This window comes from Euprymna scolopes, chromosome 37, assembly GCF_053919585.1.
Source record: "Euprymna scolopes isolate OS-2025 chromosome 37, ASM5391958v1, whole genome shotgun sequence".
NCBI lineage: Eukaryota > Metazoa > Mollusca > Cephalopoda > Sepiida > Sepiolidae > Euprymna > Euprymna scolopes.
In genome coordinates, this window is record NC_136518.1 from 51,527,849 (window position 1) to 51,551,095 (window position 23,247).

General features: G+C 32.9%; 1 protein-coding gene across 2 annotated transcripts in view; it reads right to left on the reverse strand.

Moving 5' to 3' along the window:
* The window catches only part of LOC145261158 (atos homolog protein A-like), a 311,376-nt gene that overhangs the window by 40,115 nt on the left and 248,014 nt on the right, over nucleotides 1-23,247 (reverse strand). For both annotated transcript variants that reach the window (XM_080119477.1, XM_080119479.1), the window contains exons 2-5: nucleotides 20,163-20,341; nucleotides 9,336-9,535; nucleotides 7,840-7,974; nucleotides 3,563-5,180 (exon numbers count right to left, since the gene is read on the reverse strand). In XM_080119477.1, the coding sequence (XP_079975603.1) occupies nucleotides 3,563-5,180; nucleotides 7,840-7,974; nucleotides 9,336-9,535; nucleotides 20,163-20,341 (2,132 nt within the window). The remainder of the gene's footprint in view (nucleotides 1-3,562; nucleotides 5,181-7,839; nucleotides 7,975-9,335; nucleotides 9,536-20,162; nucleotides 20,342-23,247) is intronic.

Genomic DNA, 23,247 nt, shown 5'->3' on the forward strand with positions numbered 1-23,247 from the left:
TTTCTGCTGGAGTTTACGTTTCCAGTCTGCGTTATATGATTTAGTCTTCATGTTTCCTCTTTTACTCTCTTGGTGTTTGCCCCATATGTTCTATGATTTATTTCACTCAATGGTGCATTAATTGGAGTGATTCTTTCGAGGCCATCATTGACTTTTGAAACAAGTACCTTGAAGGCTTTGTTCATACTAATTTTTACCAGTCTGGGCAGATTATCAACAGCTAGACGTCGTGCTATTTCTATCCTGTTTGCCAGCTTTTCCTCTAGTTCCAACTGGTCCGTGTTCAATGTCACATGTTCAAGTGGGATATACTGTTGGTATGTCTGCCCATGTTTCAATTTTGTTGGATCTGTTGGGAGTGATTCCTGGGGAGATGTTGCATTATTTGATGGAGTGGCACGTCGGGTATATTTCTGGTTTGTTTTTGGTAGAAATCTAAGACTTGGACTTGTTGGCATTGTCTCAGGAAGCTGTGTCAGGTGAGAATGTGTTGTAGTGTCTTCTTGTTTGGTTTGGCAGATCTTGGGTATAGGGAGGGGATTGCTGACTGGGCAAATGTTTTTAGCCATTTCATGGACATCTTTTTTTCGCTGGGATGTTTGCTCACCAGAAAAGACATTGTTTCTCAGAAAATTAGATTTCTGGCATGTTAACTTTTCCTTCTCAATCCCCTTCTTGTTTGGGCAGTGGTGCTTACAAATCTTTTGCCATTGCTTACAACTGTCTGTGAGATTTTGGTATTTTATTTTTGCGTATTCCATTGACCAAATCAATGTCCATTTTTCCTCCCTATTCCACTGGGTTTGGGCATATTCAGCAGTGTTAGATTTGGTAAAATCAATCGCTGCTTCATTAAAAGCTTTCTTCTCAATTGACTCTCTAACATCTTTTGGGAGATATTTATGTATTTGAGACACAATTGAAAGTAAGTTTTTAGTTGTGGTTATTGATATCTTTCCTTTTAGTAAGGGTGAAGTTTTTATTTGAGCCTCGAATACTGTGTTTTTTTTTTCTTCCCCCATTTCTCATACCTTGAGTATGCGAAACAGTGAAGAATAATTTTTTTCTCCTCAAGAGACCACTTTACTTGGTTATAGTGTCTTTTCTTAGTCGTTCTTGTTTCATCTTGCCGGATTCCAGGACTAGAATTTGACTGGTCTGGTGGAGTGTACAGCTTAGTGTTTTCATTTGTGGAAACATCACAAGGAGAAGGTGCGCCGTTATTTTCCTCATATGACCCAGTGCTTATCCATGCTGAGGAGATCTTTTTATCCTGGGCAACATCCTGCCAGTTTGATGATTTCGTTTTATTTTTCATTTTCATCTAAATTCGAATATTTGGTCAGGGTTTACTTTAAATTAAAAATTGAAAGTATCCTCATACCAGAGTTCCTGGTAAACAGAGACCGAAGACACCTGAGGTTGGTGTCTAGTAGGCATTCAATTCTCCCATGTGTGCTTAACAGTAGGGAAGGCTAATTTGTGACTACCGTTTTTTTTTTTTTTTTTTTTTCTTTTTTTAGGTTAAAGGTTAAAATAATCCAAACATTTAAACTTAAAGATGATAATAATCTTTGGTCGAGGTTGGACAGTGCAGAACTTGAAAAAGAAGAAATGCTCCAGAAGCAAGCAAAAGATGAAACGAAAACAGATGTCAGACATCGTGTCTGCAAATAAAAACCCAGAAAGTTCAAGTTCTTTAACTAGTTTATCTTGAGACTCGCATTTCATGCTATAATCACCATTTATTTGGAAATTGTTTTCAGTATATATATATATATATATATATATATATATATATATATATATATTAGTCCTCACACGATAGAGCAGGACACAAAATATTTTAAATAATAATAATAATAGAATAACAATAACAAAGACTTTCGCTGGCGAGGACTACTATTGACCGTAACCAGTTATACAATCCTTTTGAAATTTTCATCTCTGTTTTTCTCATTATGTACTGAATATTTGTTAATGAAACCTATATGAAATATGTTCATTATTAAATTTTAAAGATTTTCTATTCTGAAAGAAGTTTAAAAAATTTAATCTAAAAAAGTTATTTAAAAGTTTTTGTTAAAATAAATTCAGATTTTCTCATTATTCAGACCTGTATTACAAAGAGGGGATGGCAAAAAATGAGTTGTGGTGTGAGGAGAAATACAAACTGAAACAGAGAGAATATTCAGACCTGTAATAATACAAAGAGGGGGTTGCAAAAATGAGTTGTGGTGTGAGGAGAAATACAAACTGAAATAGAGAGAAAGAGAATTTTAAAATATAATCTTAAAAAGATAAGATACAAGTTAAAAAAGCATTTCATCCAAGGCATGAAAATTGTTAAACAAAATGTTTTTATATAGGCTTTAAAAATAAAGGTACAAGATTCAATTTGAAATTTATTTATCTTCAAAGTGCACTTTTATAAATTTTAAAAAGTAAGATATAAAAATTTAATTTAAATTGAATCAAAAAATTACCTTGGATTTATTTTATGTAATTTACATTCTGTTGCACTTTAAAAAAAAATCATTGAAAATTTTATATCTTTATCATTAATTGCTAGATGAAAGATAATGTTTTTAAATTGTAACACAATGTACATTACATAAAATAAATCCAAGGTAATTTTTTGATTCAATTTAAATTAAATTTTTATATCTTACTTTGTAAAATTTATAAAAGTGCATTTTGAAGATAAATAAATTTCAAATTGAATCTTGTACCTTTATTTTTAAAGCCTATAGTAAAAACATTTTGTTTAACAATTTTCATGCCTTGGATGAAATGCTTTTCTAACTTGTATATATATATATAGTTTTCTTTTATTTTTTCTTCATTTGAGGACTGGTTTCTTCTGAGGAAAGCAATCATTTATTAAGTCGCCTGATGAGGACTTCTGGTTTTAACCAACCAATTGTCCGAAACATTAGCATGTCCAATGTCACGACCATGTAAATTTGTTTATAATAATAAAAATATATCTTGCTCTTATTTTATTGAGCACTCTTGATAATCTCATTAAATTCATTATTGTCACTCTTTAATACCATTAACCTGGTGTATATATATATATATATATATATATATATATATATATATATATATATATATATAAAAAGGAAAAAAACATGTGGCTTTTTCAAGAAATTTTCAACGTTTTATCCCCATTTTCAAGGACCTCCTTAGGAAATGATAGAGATGATTGAGAAAATAAAATATACCAAGATGAGAGAAAAACCCTAAGAAAAGTGAGATACATTTTTTTTATTAATAGAATAATACTTACGTTAAACACTTAGGTAGGTTCACTGGTAGTTATATTAAGTAGTAGGTGAGGCTTTCATCAGTTTGAAAAATACAGTTGAATAGAGAACATGCATTTAAAACAATGGTATATAATTAAGCAATGTGCTTAACATGCAATTGACACTCTTTACACTTCTTATCCAAAACTAGAAAAGTTTTCTTTTCTCCATTTTGCTTTTCTTTCACTTTTCTAAAAATAAGAAAATAATAATGAAATAAAATTAAAAATCAATAAATGTTCTCTTACCTTTTCAACAGCCTGAGCAAAATCCTTCCTCAAGACACTGGTATAAAGAGATCTTTTTGTTTGGTTAACTGGTGTCGTCTGTAGAGATTCTTTTCTCAAAACTTTATCATCCGTCTTTGTTGCATCTTCCCCTTCCTCCTCACACGTTGCAGCATTACCATTCATCTCCACCCAATTCGAACAAAGACTACTATCACCATCTTTATTCTCAGATGACAAATGCTTGGTCAGACTGTCATGCTCAACAAGGGAGGATGGAGTAGAGATTTCTCGTCCCGAACTGACACCATTCGAGTAGGCAAGATTCCCATTTTGGTGATCAGTTGAGAAACAGCTGAAAGGAAGTGATTCGGTGTTATCAAAACTGTTGTCAGCACTATTACTTTTCGACATCAGCGGATTGATTGTTGACTCCTGCGTCTTTGGTGTATGCGCTGAACTTTGGGGTGAAAAATCGAGTCTAAATGTTGTTAACCGTTTTGTTGGGGGCGAATCTTTATCTTGATCCGAACGTCTGTGGGTATGCCTACTTTTGTTATCTTTGGCCTGGAGTTTCGCCGACAGAGTCCGAAAGTTTGATTCCGTCTGATTTGTTGCCTGATTTGTGGCTGGCAGTGTAGAAAGAATCTCTGGCGCTTCTGTAACAAGCTCTTCGTCCTCCGTCTCGGAGTTTGTGTCACCAATCTGAAACTTGCATTTTGTGACTGGAATGTTTTCAAGGCAGGTGCGCTTGACCTTTGGCAAGGCGTTACCCCATGTTGGGAGGCTAGCCAAATAGGCCTCGATTTGGTCAGAGGTCAAGGGTTTGGACAGTTCATAAAGGCTTGGCTGGCTAAGGAGTGTTGTGTACCAATCACGGTTTTTAGACAGTTTCTTATCGTTGGGGTCGTGCTTTTGCTTCGAATAATACTCTTGGGTATTGGAGTTGCAGTTGGTAAGCAACACCTTTGGACTGTGGAGCATTTTTACTTTGCTTGCAACTTCCGGATTATTGAACGTACATGTTTCATTAGATTTAGCATGAAAGACAAGAGGGGTTTCCGAGAACATCACCCGGGAGGCGGATGTGTACGTAGGGTGTGATTTTGATTTCACAACAAGCTTGGCAAATTTAGACACTAGGTTGTCAGAATGATTTTTGCCCTCCAACGCATTATGCACCGGGGCTGGTGAGAGAGCAGAAGTCTTACTTTGTAAGACCTCCTCTGACTGGACATCACAGAATGGCTGACATTTTGACTGGTGATCTTCGGCACTAACGGAACCGCCTTTGGCCTTTGAGCGTGTGGAACTTTTGTCTTTAGTCCTTGTTCCCTTTTTGGAACCAAGGCTCTCATGTTTATTGGCACTATCACAAATTGTAGTTGACTTTTTGTCCTTCACGCAATGTCGGGTAGAGGGCTTACCCTTTGAATATTGGTCTGTTGATTTGGCAGGTTTCCGATGGACCAAAAGATCTTTTGGGTTTTGGCACAGAAGGATAGGAATGGCTTTCAGCCGTTGAAGAGCACTGACACAAACTTTCACAGTACTGTGGGTTAGATCAGCAGTAGGGAAATGGTGTACATAGGACTCTCCTTGGAACATATGTGAGGGGGACTCCCCAGGCGCATACAACCTAAAATTAGAAATAAAAAGGGTAAAAATTACTTTAGCAACATAAAAGATTTTAAAAGGGATTTCAATTCCTAAAAGTAAATAGAATTTCCATGAGCAAAGTTTCTTTCTAAGTGGAAGACAATACCGCGGGGCTGTTTCCCAGCTGACTACAACAGGGTCGTTTTCAAGTCGAATACTAATAAATTCTAGTTGAGTTGTTGAGTAATCAAATTCTGTATAGTTTCAACCATCATGACCAATCCTCACAGTGTTGTCAGAACGTCCATCTGAAAAACACATTTACTCTTATCCTCGAGGGGCCTTTGGGCCTTGATATGCAGTAACTCATTAGTATATTAAAAAAAAAAAAAAGTCCAAAACAGTTTATCTATATCTATATAAAGTTGAGTTTTTTCGTCATAACTACATTGATATTAAAACCCCACTTTTTCTATTGGTATTTATTTGCTTTCTCACATAAGCAAGATGTGACACAAAGTCATTTTCAATGTGTGTGTGTGTGTGTGTGTGTGTGTGTGTGTGTGTGTGTGTGTGGAGGGGGGGCCAGCTTCCCAAGATAGGGTACTCCAGAAGTAGGCAAAAATAAAAATTGTCCTAGCATAGAAGGGCCTCCTCTCCACTGACCAAAGACAAATCAATCCAAGTGCAGCATCAGGACAGACACCACACCGCGATCCGAGCCCGAAGGCCAGATACTTTTTCTATTTAAAAATTATTAAAACAAACTTCTTAATATACTCAGTCAGGGAAATGCAAGCGACTGAATAAAGTTTTACTAATTTGCATATTCTTTGAAAAACGAACTTTCATTAATTAATCATTCATTTTTTATGGTTTATTATTAGCTGATTGGTTCCATCTAACTACTTCACCCAGTTTTATTTATATGTGTTTTCTACATCGTACATAATTATGTAGCAGTTAGGAAAAAAAAAATTCTAGAAAAATAACGTTTTGAACTGATAATTAATCTGTCTTGTTAACCTTTATCCTTGAGTGGCTTCTGGCCTTGATATAAAATGTGCAAAATGGATTTCCTTGAAATCAATAGATTCTACAAATATGTGTTCCGCTGTAAATGGACATTACAATACAGAAGGGAGAATTTAAAAAAAACAACATTTTTCTTTTCTTGATACTCTAAATATTGTGTCATCACGTAGTGCTCGATAAACGTAATACAGATAGAGATTTTTTTTTTTATGGACACTTGGACTTAGGCTTAGTGATGGGGTTAAGGAAGAGCATGTTTCTATGACTTAAAATACATCAATTTTAGGTGCTTCTGCGGTATAATGAAATTTCAAACCAATTGCATTTCAGGTAAAGACACTTATGTTTAAATCAGTACAAATTCTAAAAAAAATATGAAAAATGATCCAGTATAAGATGTGCTAGATCTATTTTTTACAAAAAAAAAAAAAAAAAAGAAAAAATAAATATATACTAGCGGTTTGATATTTCCAATTTTGGCGGATTTTCATGGAAAGTAAGGGAGATAAATTAAAAATTATAGATTGCATTTATCTCCCCTGGATTTTAAGAACTCTTTTTCTCATTAAAATACACAAGTAGATTTTATTTTTACTTGTAATTATTTTTCTACTGGATCATTTTTCATAATTTTTGGAATTTATACTAATTTCTACATAATACGCAAGTACAGGGTGAAATGATAAAATTGTCGCCATAGAAAAGATAACGCAATTCCATTTCTATTTGATGAAAACTGGTTTTCTTTTTCTTTTTTTTTTTGTTGCAGACCATCTACAAGTTGGTCAGTCATGTACAAATCCCAAGAGTAATAGGAGCCTTCTATCATGTCTGACAGTGAAATAAATTTCAACAAGCGAGATCGGAGATGCGCCGCTGTACAACTACTCATGCTCTCCACCCATCCAAGTTATTGTTTTTCTTTTTAGGGTGACAATTTTATCGTTCCATCCTGTACTCAACAAGGTTATAACCTGAAATGTTTTGATTTAAAATATCATCATACTGCAGAAGCACCAAATTTTATTCTCATTTATACTAATACTGTCACACATTTCTGAGTAGTCCCATATTGACATCCACATCAAAATGTCAATGTTAAAAGTCATAAAAAGTTCACGCCCTTCTTTAAGTCTCACCAGTAACCCTAAGTCTGGGTCGCAATAAGAACTTTTTTTAAATAGTGTAGGCTTTTTTATCTTTTTTATGTTGAACAGATAACGTCAAGAGGGAGTATGTTTTTTTGCAGAATACACACACAAAAAATATCCTATAACTTAGCATCCTGGGTACGGCACAATCACGTTGACACACCGGTTCTCGCCAGATCATCGAAGTTAAGCAACGTTGAGCCTGGCCAGTACCAGATGAGTGACCATTTGGAAAGGCTAGGCGCTGTATGTACCTTCTGGGATGGTTGGGCGTGGGGCCAGCACCCTCACCCTGTAAAAAGAACTCCTCTCTACAAAAACATCTACAAAAGTTGTAGATGGCCTATACCCCTCCAGGGGCTCAAGGGCTATGGATGGATTAGCATTCTGGGGGCCACCATTTTGCATTTTGGCATTGTGATATAACCAGAGCACACTTTTTTTTTTAAACACAAAAAATAAAAGGTGTCTAAAACTGTTTAGGTCCAAAGTAAAAGATTAAGAAATACTCACCGATAGGCTATTTTAAGTGGCAATACTCCACCAGTGTGGTTGAGCCACGAACTCAGTTGGGAAAAGAATAAATAGGAGCGCATGGCTTGAATGAGGAATCTACCAGTCACAAATTCTTCAGACTTATCTGCCCACCTATAATTTTATCAGGGAAGAAGAAGAAGACATAGAAATATATTAAAAAAGTATGTAGACACTTGACTCACAATATGTAATATTGAAATGCAGGATGGTTCAAATTATGCATTATATGAATTGCAATGGTTACTATTATTAAATATTTAATGAAGGGTGGATCAAATTATGTACTACTTGGATCACTATATTCCATATTTTGTGAAGTGTGGCTCAATTTATGTACTACTTGAATCAATATATTTAATATTTAATCAAGAGTGGCTCAAATTATGTGCTACTTGAATCGCTATATTTAATATTTTATGAAGGGTGGCTCAATTTATGTACTACTTGAATCGCTATATTTAATATTTTATGAAGAGTGGCTCAAATTATGTACTACTTGAATCGCTATATTTAATATTTTATGAAGAGTGGCTCAAATTATGTACTACTTGAATCGCTATATTTAATATTTAATGAAGGGTGGCTCAAATTTTGTACTACTTTAATCACTATATTTCATATTTTATGAAGGGTGGCTCAAATTATGTGCTACTTGAATCGCTATATTTAATATTTAATGAAGAATGGCTCAAATTTTGTACTACTTGAATCACTATATTTCATATTTTATGAAGGGTGGCTCAAATTATGTGCTACTTGAATCGCTATATTTAATATTTAATGAAGAATGGCTCAAATTTTGTACTACTTGAATCACTATATTTAATATTTTATGAAGAGTGGCTCAAATTATGTACTACTTGAATCGCTATATTTAATATTTTATGAAGAGTGGCTCAAATTTTGTACTACTTGAATCACTATATTTCATATTTTATGAAGAGTGGCTCAAATTATGTACTACTTGAATCACTATATTTCATATTTTATAAAGGGTGGCTCAAATTATGTGCTACTTGAATCGCTATATTTAATATTTAATGAAGAATGGCTCAAATTTTGTACTACTTGAATCACTATATTTCATATTTTATGAAGGGTGGCTCAAATTATGTGCTACTTGAATCGCTATATTCTATATTCAATGAAAGATGAGGATAGCAGTCCGATTAATCTGAATAATCCAAAATATCAATCCTCGTCTCAAAAGAGAAACAACTTAATTTTGTGATAAGAATCAGTTAAATACATTCCAATATTTTCTGAAAACAAATTATACTGGATGAAGTATAAAATTAAAAAGCTATCAGCATAAGTGGTCAGCATACAAGTAGTACCCTCATCCAGCTTTATTTATTACACAAGAATACAAAGGAGAGTTGAAACTAAAGAGAAAAGAAAGGGAGTCCAAGTCGGATCCTTATACAACAACAGGAGTCAACAATTATGAAGAACTGGTTAAAAATATTTACCTCTTTGGAAACATGTGAATATCCCATCTTTCAAGAAGGAACTCTTCACCTGTATATTCCGCGTTGCTGTCCAAGAACGTCACCTCGGAATGGTGTTGGTTGTGCCGGCACTTTGGGAAGAGCAGAAGTTCTATGCACATTGGAATTCGATTTTTCCAAAGTGTTTCCATATAGGTCTTCTGTCTTTGAGCTTCACAACACTAGAAAGGAAAATTTTTGAGATTAGAAAATAAAGAAACACTGAACAGATTTTTTATCGCTGCTAAATTTTTAGATGTCTGTTTTGTTGGTTAACGTCTATCAAATTATTGTTATTACTCCCAGGTTAACTCTGACCTTGTCGGATTTGGTTGGCTGTTTGATATGCCATAGCATATCAACCCTTTTTAGGTTATTTAATACCGAATATACTGCTTATGGAAAATATTTTTATGCTTCAAGTTCTTTATATCTTAGAATATTTATTCAGGATGTTCGGTTTGGTTGTTTTATTGTATGGTAAAAGTCAGTCTCTTTTTCATATTTTTTAATTGATAACTTTCTTCCTACAAAATCAATATGTGATTCTGATTATTCTGTATTTATTCTGCTGCAAGTTGTTTAGAATAATAGATTGTAATTCGATTCCGTTCCTTCCAGAACATACTTTGACCAGGTCAGAATTATTTTCACATGGATGTCATCTTAAAATAAGGACATGACTCTGTATTCATCAATATAGATTTAATTACCTCAGGTTGGAACAAAAATAATATTCTGACTAAAAAAAAAAAAAAAAATACTAAATTGCAAAAAAGAGATACTATCGACCAATGCCACATAGGTATAGTTAGCCTAATATATAAAACAAAGTCAGTCTCTTTTATTGTTTCTTTGTTATCGATAGCTTTCTACCTACAAAATCCATATTTCATTCTGTTTTGTCAGTTCTGGTGAATAATTGCAGTATGTGGTCAAGAGCAATAAATTGTCATTCGACTTAATTCTTTCTAGAAAATACGTTGGCCGGATCTGAATTGAATTATAAAATGAAAAACAAATTCTTTTTTCAGTTATTGTATTAACAGTAACGAGCTGTGATCTCTGGAAATTCCATGGATTATTACTAATTCTATATTCATTATTACCCAACACTGTTCATAAATCATATTTAAAGAAATGTGAATTGTAGTCAAAATAGAATAGCTAGTATATAAAGTAAAGTCAATCTCTTTTATTGTTTCTTTGTCATTGATAGCTTTCTTCCTAAAAAAAAAAAAAAAAAAAAAAAAAAAAAAAAAAAAAAATCAATATTTGATTTTAGTCCATAGGTTCTTTTGGTGGATCTTTACATCATGTTACTCTTCAGCTTGAAATTTTCAAACAACACGAAATTGAATGAGTATATAGACGCTATCAAGTCTATCACAAAAAAGGTAGGCTCCCTCTACCAAGCTAGAAAACTTGTCACACTTACCGGTGCCCTATATCTCTATAAAGCCACCATTCATCCATGTATGGAGTATTGTTGTCACATCTGGGATGGTGTACTAACAACCACTAGCCTCTTTCTCTTTAACAAGGTGCAAAAAATGAGTTTCTAAGCTAATTCGTCTTGTATTGTCTGCCAAGTTTTAGCTCCTATCACATGATTGATGTTGCATCCATGCACCTTTTTTTTTTTTACAAGTTCACTTACAATCATCTTCATCATATTCGGTTTAATGTCCATTTTACATGTTGGCATATGTGTGACAACTTTAAGAAATTGACTTCCAAACTAACTTATCTCTCTCCAGGTTTTTATTTATCCCTCCTTCTCTCAGGTCCTTTTTTTTTTGTTGGTCTTCTTCTGAGAACAGAACTTGCTACTACCATATCTACTGACCCAAGAAGAATAATTTATTTTGATATATTTTTTGCTAAATTTTTAACAAATTTAATTAAATTCGATAAAATTTTCTTTATTTAATGTTTTCTGCTGTGATACTTTGTTAATTTATTGAAATTGTTTTGAATTACTAGAAAAGTTTGGTTAGAAGACATGCATTGATTTTGGATTGTCTCCCCCTTTCCGCTAGTATAACTCTTCTGAAAATTAAAACAAAAAATATTTCTGGTAAATTAAAGTGCACTTGTACAAAAAAAATCTTTTGTAAAAATGTTATAAAAAATCTTTTATAAAAATGTTATAAATGTTTTAAAAAGTTTTTCATAAAAATGTTAAAAAGTATTTTTTATAAAAATGTTATAAATGTTATAAAAAATCTTTTTAAATAAAAATGTTATAAAAAAATCGTTTATAAAAATGTTATAAATGCTATAAAACTCTTTTATAAAAATGTTATAAATGTTATAAAATTTTTTTTATAAAAATGTTATAGATGTTATAAAAATCTTTTATAAAATGTTATAAATGTTATAAAATTTTTTATAAAATGTTATAAAAAATCGTTTATAAAAATGTTATAAATGTTTTAAAAATCCTTTATAAAAATGTTACAAATGCTATAAAAAATTTTATATAAAAATACTATTAAATTTTTTTTATAAAAATGTTATAAATGCTATAATTTTTTTTTTATTAAAATGCTATAAAAAATTTTTTTTGAAAATGTTATAAATGCTATAAATGGTCATTCCGGAGTGGGTATTTCCTATAACTCAAAATCTATCTCACATTATCTTATTCTCTATAACCCTACATCTGACCTTATAAAAAAAAAAAAAGCAGTAGAAAGTTTTTAAAGAATATTAAATTCATAAGAAACTCCCAACTTCCATCTGGCCCTATAATCCTGTACAATAAAATCTCATTACTATGCCATCCGTCAGGACTAAGCAAAAGTGTCATATAAACAAGATTAACATTAATTTTATTTATTGTGGCCTATTATCCTCATCTTTCTTAGTTGTTGTTTCACAATGGTCTTCGTCAACTAAGAAAGATGAGGATAATAGTCCGCAATAAATAAAATTAATAAATAATACTCATCTCAATAACGAATTCCAATTAAATAAGATTAGTATTGCAATGAGGGTTTGCAAAAGCGGACTTATTTTCTCAAATAAAAACACTTGTGGACTAAATCTGAAAAGTGAATGAATAAAAAAATTTTTATGTTGAATTTAAAAACCCAACATAAGCAAGAGTGACATAATAGCGAGATTATGGGGTGGCATAGTCAATTTATTTTGTATTGAATTTTGTTGGGGAATGAGTAAAAGTGATACGGTAGCAAGATTTGACTGTATCCAATCCTAACATTTTTATAAAAGATTTTTTATAGCATTTATAAAATTTTATAAAAGATTTTTATAGCATTTTTATAAAAAAAATTTTTATAGCATTTATAACATTTATTTAAAAGATTTTTTATAGCATTTTTATAAAAAAAATTTTATAGCATTTATAACATTTTCAAAAAAAAATTTTTATAGCATTTTAATAAAAAAAAAATTATAGCATTTATAACATTTTTATAAAAAAAATTTAATAGTATTTTTATATAAAATTTTTTATAGCATTTGTAACATTTTTATAAAGGATTTTTAAAACATTTATAACATTTTTATAAACGATTTTTTATAACATTTTATAAAAAATTTTATAACATTTATAACATTTTATAAAAGATTTTTATAACATCTATAACATTTTATAAAAAATTTTATAACATTTATAACATTTTATAAAAGATTTTTATAACATCTATAACATTTTTATAAAAAAAATTTTATAACATTTATAACATTTTTATAAAAGAGTTTTATAGCATTTATAACATTTTTATAAACGATTTTTTTATAACATTTTTATAACATTTTTATTTAAAAAGATTTTTTATAACATTTATAACATTTTTATAAAAAATACTTTTTAACATTTTTATGAAAAACTTTTTAAAACATTTATAACATTTTTATAAAAGATTTTTTATAACATTTTTACAAAAGATTTTTTTTGTACAAGTGCACTTTAATTTACCAGAAATATTTTTTGTTTTAATTTTCAGAAGAGTTATACTAGCGGAAAGGGGGAGACAATCCAAAATCAATGCATGTCTTCTAACCAAACTTTTCTAGTAATTCAAAACAATTTCAATAAATTAACAAAGTATCACAGCAGAAAACATTAAATAAAGAAAATTTTATCGAATTTAATTAAATTTGTTAAAAATTTAGCAAAAAATATATCAAAATAAATTATATTCAAAATTTACACTTAACATTCTATACTTCAAAATAATTATTTGCAAAATAAATACTTGCATATAATGCACAAATAAAATATAACATTCAGTTTAAATATTATGAAATGGAAGGTATTTTTTATATAACTTTCTTTTTTTCTAAAAGATAAATTTCTTTAGTTGAATAGAGTAAAAGTTATAAGAATTGTAACAGTTATTTTCGATTGTCTTCCCTTTCTGCTAGTATAACTCTTCAAAAAATGAAAACAAAAAAATGCTTCCAGCATGTTAAAATGCACTTGTGCTAAATTTTTTATTAATGTGTTACTGTTTATCTAAGTGTGAAATCCATCTATAATATAAATCTCACCTGTCTGTCTGTCTGTATGTATGTATGGATGGATGGATGTCTTGCAAAAACTTTTAACAGAGGCAACGGATTTTTATGACATCAGTATCATTTTGAAGCTCGACCCTTCGGACGACAAATAATGAAAAATTGGCTAAAAACATTAATTCTTTTATTGGGCACTTTTCTACAGGGAGAGGAGGTTGCTTTTTTCGCCGATATTTTCAAAAGTCATTGCCTCTTTCAATTGTCTAGCCTTAATTTGAATCTACATCACTTCCGGTTTAGTGATGAGCACAAGAGCTAATGCGTCGGGGGTTTTTTCTCCCCCTTTCTTTTCCTCCTTCGCGGTACGAGTTTGAGCTTTTCTACCTACTACCACTTTTTTTTTTTTTTTTGCTCAACCTACACCTCCAAACACCTGGGCTACGCTGGGCACCCAGGCTAGTCTGATGATAAAGATTAAATAGATTTTTAATTGACAGTAATCGATGCCAAAGTGGATGAAATGGACAGCACATATTCTTTTTTTTTTTTTTTTTTAATTATGGAAACCACTGGCGACAAAACATGAAGCTACTTGATGTAAGGAACAAACTAGAACAAAAAATGGTTACTGCAAAGACAGGAGATGCCCACTGACCTTACTCTTGAAAAGGCTAAGGCTGCAGCTAGGAGGAAAACAATAAGCAGGAAGGGAGTTCCACAACCCTGCAATTCTTGGAAAGAACCTACTGGAATAGGAAGCTGTATTATAATGAGGTATTAAAACAGTAAATTGATGGAGACCACTAGACCAACAAGTCAAACGAGCTGGAACAAAGGACGTAGAGAATAGTTCACACAGTTTTGAAGAACACATACTATAATAGTATTTATAGAAACAGACTGAGACTGGAAACATCATGAGAGAGAGAGATTGTAGTGAAGAAGAAAGAGTGGGGTCAATCAAATTACACCTACGTTTTCTCCACTTTATCTTTAAATGGGAAAGATATTCATCAGCCCAAATATGACAACACTACTCTACACATGGTCTCATAATGGATTTGTAGAGATAGAAAACAGTCTCAAGAAAGAGGGCTTGATTATCCAAGAGGATGGCTCAACAAGTACTTCTTTATGTTAGACTTGAAGATGACCATGTTATAGTTGGCTAGAAAGTAGCCTCATGGTATTTTGTTCCACAGATGAAATGCCCTAATAAAAAAAAAAAACTTTGTTCATGAAAGTTCCATTTGACTTTTGAACCAGCAAGAGAGAAAGGAAAGTTCTTTGTTATTATTGTCCAAGGCTAATTACAAAAGTAAGGCCTCCTATTTTTTAATTAAAAAACTGAAATGTTGAAGAGCTACAAAAACAGGAATGGTACCATTAAAATGAGCGACCTTTTGTGCTTCAAAATTTATTTTTCTACATATTCACCACCATTTTCAAGGAACTTTTGCCAGCGTTAAACGATACCTCGTCGATACGATAAGTCCGGAGCGTGTTTTGTCATTCACATCTCGGTTGCCACTCTGAAATCAATGAACCCATCTCCAAACTGTGTTGATATCAATTGCATCAGCTTTGTAAATGTTCAGCAGGCATGAGTGAATGTTAATCAGTTTAATTTTTTTCTGCATGGAGGAATTCAATCACACATTCCTGTTTCTGATGCACGTCCATGACAGGGGTTGCTTTCTCAGAGTCTCACACCATCAATATCTGCAACAAAGAAATGAAACTTTCAGGTCATGAAAGCATTTCAATCATGACAATGCAATTTGAAATCTCCTTTGATCCATCTGAGTGGAATAACAAAACAGAAGACATGACTTTTGGAATGTCCCTCATAGCTAACTATATATGGCATAATCGTGTCAACACCGATTCTTGTTAAATCACCAAAGTTAAACAACATTGAGCCTGGTCAGTACCAGATGGGTGACCATTTGGGAACAACAAGCACTGTATGTAGATAGACGTCAACACCGAGCTGTATTTAGATGGACATCAACATCTCCCTGTAAGAACTGAAGAAGAAAAAAGAAATAACATTGTCCTCTCGCCTGGATACACAGACGACTGAAGACAGCTTGTGAATTTGATATTCCCATGAAACTTCCACTTCCAGAGGAAGCCGATTCCACCCGTCTAGAGTGAGTGCTGCTTTGATTCGACTCAGTATTGTAGCTAAGCGAGTTCTTGCTGTGAATATCTTCTAGGAAAATGGGGAGGGGATACCAGAGATTGGAGTTCAGTCGACTACCCACCATAAACATAACGGTACAGTAGATTTTGACATGTTTATTTTCTGTATTTTATTAAACCCCAAGACAGTAGCAAAGTCTGGTACAAGGACATGAATCCAGAGAGTGGTAGAGTAAGAGGGGGAGGGAGGGGGGGTAAACCCATACACTTGTTAATAGGTGAAGCCATCGCAATGCTTGCCCCCACCTACCGCCCCCCCCCCCGCATATCAGGAATCAAACAAGTTCACATGCCTTAAATTGCCAAGGCAGCAAGAACAGGAGGCAAGCAGGTTGTAAATTGGCTGAACGAATATGGCAATACTTTTACAGCGAGACAAAACGCGAGGAAATTATTAATAGGTTTCCTCTTCCTTCCTCCCCCTTCTCCTCCTCAGACATCTTGCTCTTTTATTCCAGCTTTAGAATGGTAAAGGAGATTGAATCTCGGCAAACAGTTACAGAAATGGAATGAACACCTGTTTTCATTTTGTTTTGTTTTGTTTTTTTTTGTTTTTTGCTGGAAGATGAGTTGGTGTGTAATTCGCCTAATGGATACTCTCATGGGTTACGAAATCCAAAAATCCCAAGTAAAAATCATTTCAGATCTTTTGTGGACATATCTACCAGTGGCCGATGGCAAGAAAAAAAATCTCAAATTAAAAAAAAAAAATTTTTTTTTTTAAATTAATTTTCAGCACTTATCAAGGCCTGAAGGCCACTCAAGGATAAGGGTTAATGACTAAAGTGGTAGTATAGTAATCGTTAATGGTGTAAATTGGGTAGAACTTGAATTTTTAGTTTTATTGGTAGTTTAAAATCCATAAATATTTATCATTTTACATATTCTTAGAAGGCTAGAACAACGCAGGAATGCACAGTCGTTGTGAGAAGTTAGATAAATAAATATATGAATAATAAATAATTCCATTTTTTTTTTTTTTATTTATTTATTATATATTTTTTTAATATATTTTTATTCATTTATCTACCTGAATTTTAACTGTGAGTGCTATTTAATTCCAAAGGTCCTTTCGGGTAATAACCCATCGTCTAGGATGTAAATTTCACCTTTGGAATTAAATACCACCAACAGTTAAAATTCAGTAGATAAATGAATAAATATATATAAAAAAATATATATATAATAAATAAAAAAGACCAAAAAATAATTCATTATTTATTATTCATATATTTATTTATCTTCACACAACGACCGTACATTCTTGCATTGTAAGCCTTCTAAGAATACATTTTATTCTCTAACAATGCTTCAAGCAAACTACACCATACTTCTTACATTTATCATTTTACTAGCGGGGGTACCCGGCGGTGCCCGGGTGTTTTGAGGTGTGTACATAGGAGAGAGAGTGACCCTGTTTTAATATCATAAAAAAATATGATGTTAAAAAAAATTGGAAAAACCAAAACAAAGCAAAACAGCGAACAAACATCAAAAAAAAAGGGGGGTAAGGTATAAAAGAGGAAAAAAAGGTTTAGGTAGAAAGACAGGCTCGAACCCGAAGCATCGAGGCTAAGACGAAAAAAAAAAAAAAAGCCTGACACATTAACCCTACGCCAAAGAGACATACAACTGAGAACGGATAAAATTAAACCTTTAAAAACACTTGCAGGTAGTTTAAACTAATGTCAACGTTTTCTAGGTCAAACATGACGTCATTGTTGTAGTAGCAGGAAGAGAGAAAATGAAGGAACGATTTTTTCGGCACCCCTCCTTGTAGAAAAGGGCCCAGTTTAGGGTGAAGGGATTAATGCTTTTGGTCAATTTTTCAATATTTGTCGTCCAAGATGTCAGGCTTCAAAATGATACCAATCTCGTGAAACTCTGTCTCCTCTCTCGAAAGTTTTTATATATTACAGATTATCATCATCCACACCATCTTCTATTCTATAAATCTCACCTGTCTGTTTGAATGTATGTATGTATGTAGGTCTCGCACTTTCGACAGAGGTGAGGATTTTCACGAGATTGGTATCATTTTGAAGCTCAAGCTTTCCGATGACAAATATCGAAAAATTAATTCCTTCACCCTCAACTGGGCACTTTCCAATAGGGAGGAGTAGCAAAAAATCGTTTCTTCATGAGAATCTAGCCAAACATGCATGTGCAAAAAACATTTTCTTGGCATAGTTTAAACATAAAAAAAAAAACGACCTAATTTCGTTCACAGTCATAGACCAGTCGTTATAGTAGCAGCATCGTTATCTTAAGATGGTTCGTTAAAGCCGAGATATAAGATATATTTTTTTTCGCTTTTTTTTAAAAAGTTTTAAGATTGAACCAGGGTTATTTGTGCCATTTTTCGTTCGTTTTTTTTTTTTTTTCCAGCACGTTCGCTGTTTTTTTTTTGTTTGTTTTTCCGATATTTTTAAGTTTTAACATTTAAACAGGGTTCGTTTGCTTATTTTATATTTTGCATTACATTCGCTGTTTTTTCTTTTTTTCTGATTAAAAAAAAAAAGTTATAAAATTTAAACAAAGTTATTACGTTCACACCCGGGTAATGCCGGGTACCCCCGCTAGTCTATAATATAAATCTCACCTGTCTGTTTAGATGTGTGTATGTATGTCTGCCTAAAACTTTCGGCAGAGGCAACGGATTTCTACGAGATCAGTATCGCTTTGATGCTCGACCCTTCGGACAACAAATATCGAAAATTTGGCTAAAAACATTAATTCCTTCACCTTCAACTGGACACTTTTCTACAAGGAGGGGTAGCTTTTTTCGCCAATGTTTTCGAAAGTCATCCCCTATTTTTGATTGACTAGCCTTAATTTAAACCTTCGCCAATTCTGGTTTGGCGAGGGACGCAACGGCAAAAATGTCACTTTTTTTTTTTTTTTTTTTTCTCCAAGTTTTCTTCCTCCTGCCTGCCTAAAACAACTTTTTTTTTTTTTTTTTTTGCTTAACACACACCTCCAAACACCCAGGCAGTGACGGGCACCCAGGCTAGTTAATAATAAATTATAAATTTAGTTTTAAACAAAAACCAAACAAAAAAATACATTTAAAAATCAGTCGCAAACTAAACAAAGAATAGAAAAAGAACTTTAACTGGCTTTTTCTTTGTAACAACAACATTTATTTCCACATTGTTACGGCCATGACATCACTCACGTGATCATCTTCTCAAGCGTCATTTATGCTACATTATTCACGTCCCTAACGTGATTTCCTTTTTAAAGTCTTTATCTTCCAGTGACATCATTTTGCATCCATTTACATACATGCATCCGCGCTATGTTACATAATATCGTTTGTGACAGATGTTCATAAAGTGGAAATATTTTTGAACATAGCAGCAATATGCAATAGATGAAAGAAGGCAACTGTGGAATTTCCACAAGTCTTGCTAAAATGTACACTAATACTGTCGGGAAAGGTATGAACCTAATCACCTCAGTTATGGTTAAAATAGCAATTAATCTTCAGTTAATCATATCTTGTATATAAAATAAAGTCAACCTTTCTCCGACATGTCTGCAATTAATAGCTTTTTTTAAAGACGGGTACATAATTAAATCTGTTTAGTCAATTAGATGAAGCAAATATTAGTCTGTGTTGTTAAAAATGTAAAATTTTAATATTTAATCCTGATCGATATTTTAGGTTTGAGTAATCATAAATAAAAGGAAGGAAGAGAAAATTTTACCCTTACACTTGGAGGTCCTAAGATTGCCACTCATAATACTGAGACAAATTTAATAATGTCATCTTTGGTAAGGACAAAAAGAGGTCATGCGACTGTTACCAGAAAAGAAACCTGACGAATATATCAGTGTTTGTAAAGGCCATGATGAAGATGGACAGCCAGTTAGACCCATTCTAATGGCTTTGAAAGCCCAGCCAGCCAGAAAGAACCTTTCATTTTATTTGCATCTGACATAAGAAAATACGATTGTTAGATTAAAATTTTTAATCAGAAAACTTCGCTCTCAAAACACACTCCTAATTGAAATGTTCTTCAAAATGATAATTCAAAGTAAAAAATGAGAAACATAATTAAAAATCAGAAGGAAACTGAGACTAATGAAACAAATGACTCATACCCTGTTATTCTCATAACTGCACACGTGTGTGTCTTCATTTGGGTACTGGGGACAGTGGGGACCCTCAATTCTGCCCTTAGCTGATAATTCAGGCAACCGAGCCTCTACGATCAGCATTCCTATCGTAATGAACAGTTCTCGAGGATCCCAATCTTTGTCCTCCATGTTGGGCTGAAGACCTGAAAACAAAACAAAAAAAATCAATGATTAGATAATTATACATATTTATAAATAAAAGCGTACAAATAATACTTATAATATAAGCAGCACTTTCTTTGTATGTTTGTTTATGTTTTAGATTTTTTTCAAGGGGGTATGATAACATGAAAACCTCCTGTGTCAAATAGAACATGTTTTGTGGGTATCAGATACTGCACTTTCATCTTATATATTTAGCTTATTGGACATCATATTAATACAATATTACAATAATGTGTACATTAAAATAATAAAAATCAACATAAATTCCATTAAAACTTAGGTATGAACCCCTGTTAACTTTGGTTTCATATAAGCTGTATCACCTGAAGAGGTCTCTAGTTGCTAATAACTAACTGATCGAAACATGCTCATGAATGTGTAGTAACATGTAAAAAAAAAATATATATATATATATATATGATTAGTTTTTTTGGAAAAAGAAATCCAGCAGAGCGTTCAATTAAAAGGAAAATCCGAAATATAAGAGCGTATTTATATTTTGTATTTTGTGTACAGAAAGTTGTTAGATGAGACAAATCATTGGTACCGTCGGTTTCAAGTCCAATAATTAGGACCGTTTAAGATATCCATATTAAGCTCTCTTCAGATGAGTATTGGCTGAAGAGAGCTTAATATGGATATCTTAAACGGTCCTAATTATCGGGCTTGAAACCGACGGTACCAATGACTTGTCTCATCTAACAACTTTTTGTATATATATATATATATATATATATATATATATATATATATATATATATAATGTGTATGCAAACATTATATAAATATATTTTTTCAAGCGATCAAATTCATTAAAAAAAAATATTTTTAAAACTTATGCTGTTTATCATTAAGCTTTTGATCCAGGTTAGAATCCAGTGTTCATATCAAATATGCAATGTTGGCGGAAGAGTGGACGTTTCAATTATTTCAGGTTTTCAGAAGATAAACGACTTTGGACTCAGAATATCGCTAATTCACAACTGATAATATGGCGGATTGTGACAATGTCACAAAGAGAGAGGAGAACTGGAGACTGAGAGTGGAAACATTTTTTCCTTAGAAAAATATGGCTTTACTCTCTTTGGCTTCATTCTTGCTCTCTCTCCCTCCCTCTCTCTCTCTTGCTCTCTCTCTCCATCCTCTCACTCACTCTCTCTTACTCTCTAGCTTTGTCCTCTTAATCTCTCTAGCTTCATTCTCTTATTCTATCTCTCTCTATCATAATCCTCTCTCGTCCTCTTTAGCTTCATACTTTCTCCCTATCTAGCTTCTTCTTACTCTCTCTAGCTTCATCTTTTTATTCTATCTCTTTTACTCTCTCTCTCTCTCTCTCTCTCTCTCTCTCTCGCTTCATTCTCTAAAACTCTCTCTCGCTTTTTCTTTGATTTTATTTTTTCTCCGACTTAGTTTCATGATTGAACTATTATTCTCTCAGCCTCCAATCTTTATCATTTGACAATTGCATTCTTAGATTCACAGCTCCCCATCCTCCATTTCCTTCCTCTGTCTCTACACTCATAAAATAACCCTTTGCAGTAATAACAACAATAACAATAACGATAGTATCATAATAATGATGACGCTGTTGGTTGGAGCAATGAGGTTAGGTTGAGTTTAATGTTACCAAGAAGACTTGCATAGGAATGGCAATCTGTGTGTCTACCCAGCCCCCCCCCCACCCTTTCTATCTTTATCCCTCACCCCAGCCCCGCTCCATTCCAACATACTTTTGGGGAAACTATGTAATACCATATGAGTCAGAATTGCAGGAGGATCGTCGCAGAAAGAAAAAGAGATGACTGAATTTTGAGCAGACATGTTTTTTGTGTTTCACAGAATTGTTAACATCGCAACCTGTTCTTTCTCTCCCTTATCACCCTCCACTACTACAAACTTCTTTTCTTTTTCCTTTTTTTTTTTTTTTTTCGCAATGGGGGGTGGGGTGCGTGATTGGGTAAGGATGCAGTGACATGCTTACTAACATCTTTTTTGTTGTTGCTCGTTTAATTGGGCTCTCAGTTACCTGGCCATCAGCAATCCTCTGCAAAGACAGTAAGGGTCCCCAGTAGTGTGCCCAAATATCGGGTATCAAAGAAAACGCAAGAACAATCTGACAGATTTTCCTAACCAAAATTGGCAACTATCTTTTCTTTCTTTTTTTTTTTTTTTTTTTTTTTAAATCTTTTTTTTGTTTAATTCATAATATATGAGAAGAATACCCATCCCAGGACAAGTGAAATGAACTTCACGATTTGCCACAAAACCCATAGAAATATAAATCATTGCACGTGAAAAATTTCAGCTATATCATACAACTAGAAGTGAATGCTTCTCGTATGCATGCAACTCATCTCAAGATGTGTAAAACTAATTCTCCAGAGTTCAAAATAGACTTCATAGCCTAGTGGGAGATACCCTTTTCTCTTTCCAGCAACCTCTTTCCCACAGAAGAGACGTTATGAACCCGTCTTTGCTTTGTTATTTTCATAGCAAGTGCTCGTCTGAGCTCCAATGTACGGTCCCTCCTAGCCTGACTTTCACGAAAAACACTCATCTAGCTGAAACCACTATTAATATTTTCCCCCACTCTTTATCCGTGCCTAAACCTAAACGTAGATTCCATGAACAAAGCTTCTTTCTTAGAACTGCACGCCTGTAGAACTCTGTTCCATTTTCCTACTTTCCAACCGTCTACACTATGGTTATCTTCAAGTCCAATGTGAACAAATTCTTGATGAGCCATCCCCTTAAGTGATCCAATTTACCAAATGTCCACTAATAACGATGACTGCATTGCTCAGGCGAAAGTGTAACATTTCAATTAAAACTGCTATCTCTCTACCTTTCTCCATCCGTCTCTTTTTCTCCCTCTCCTTTTTAC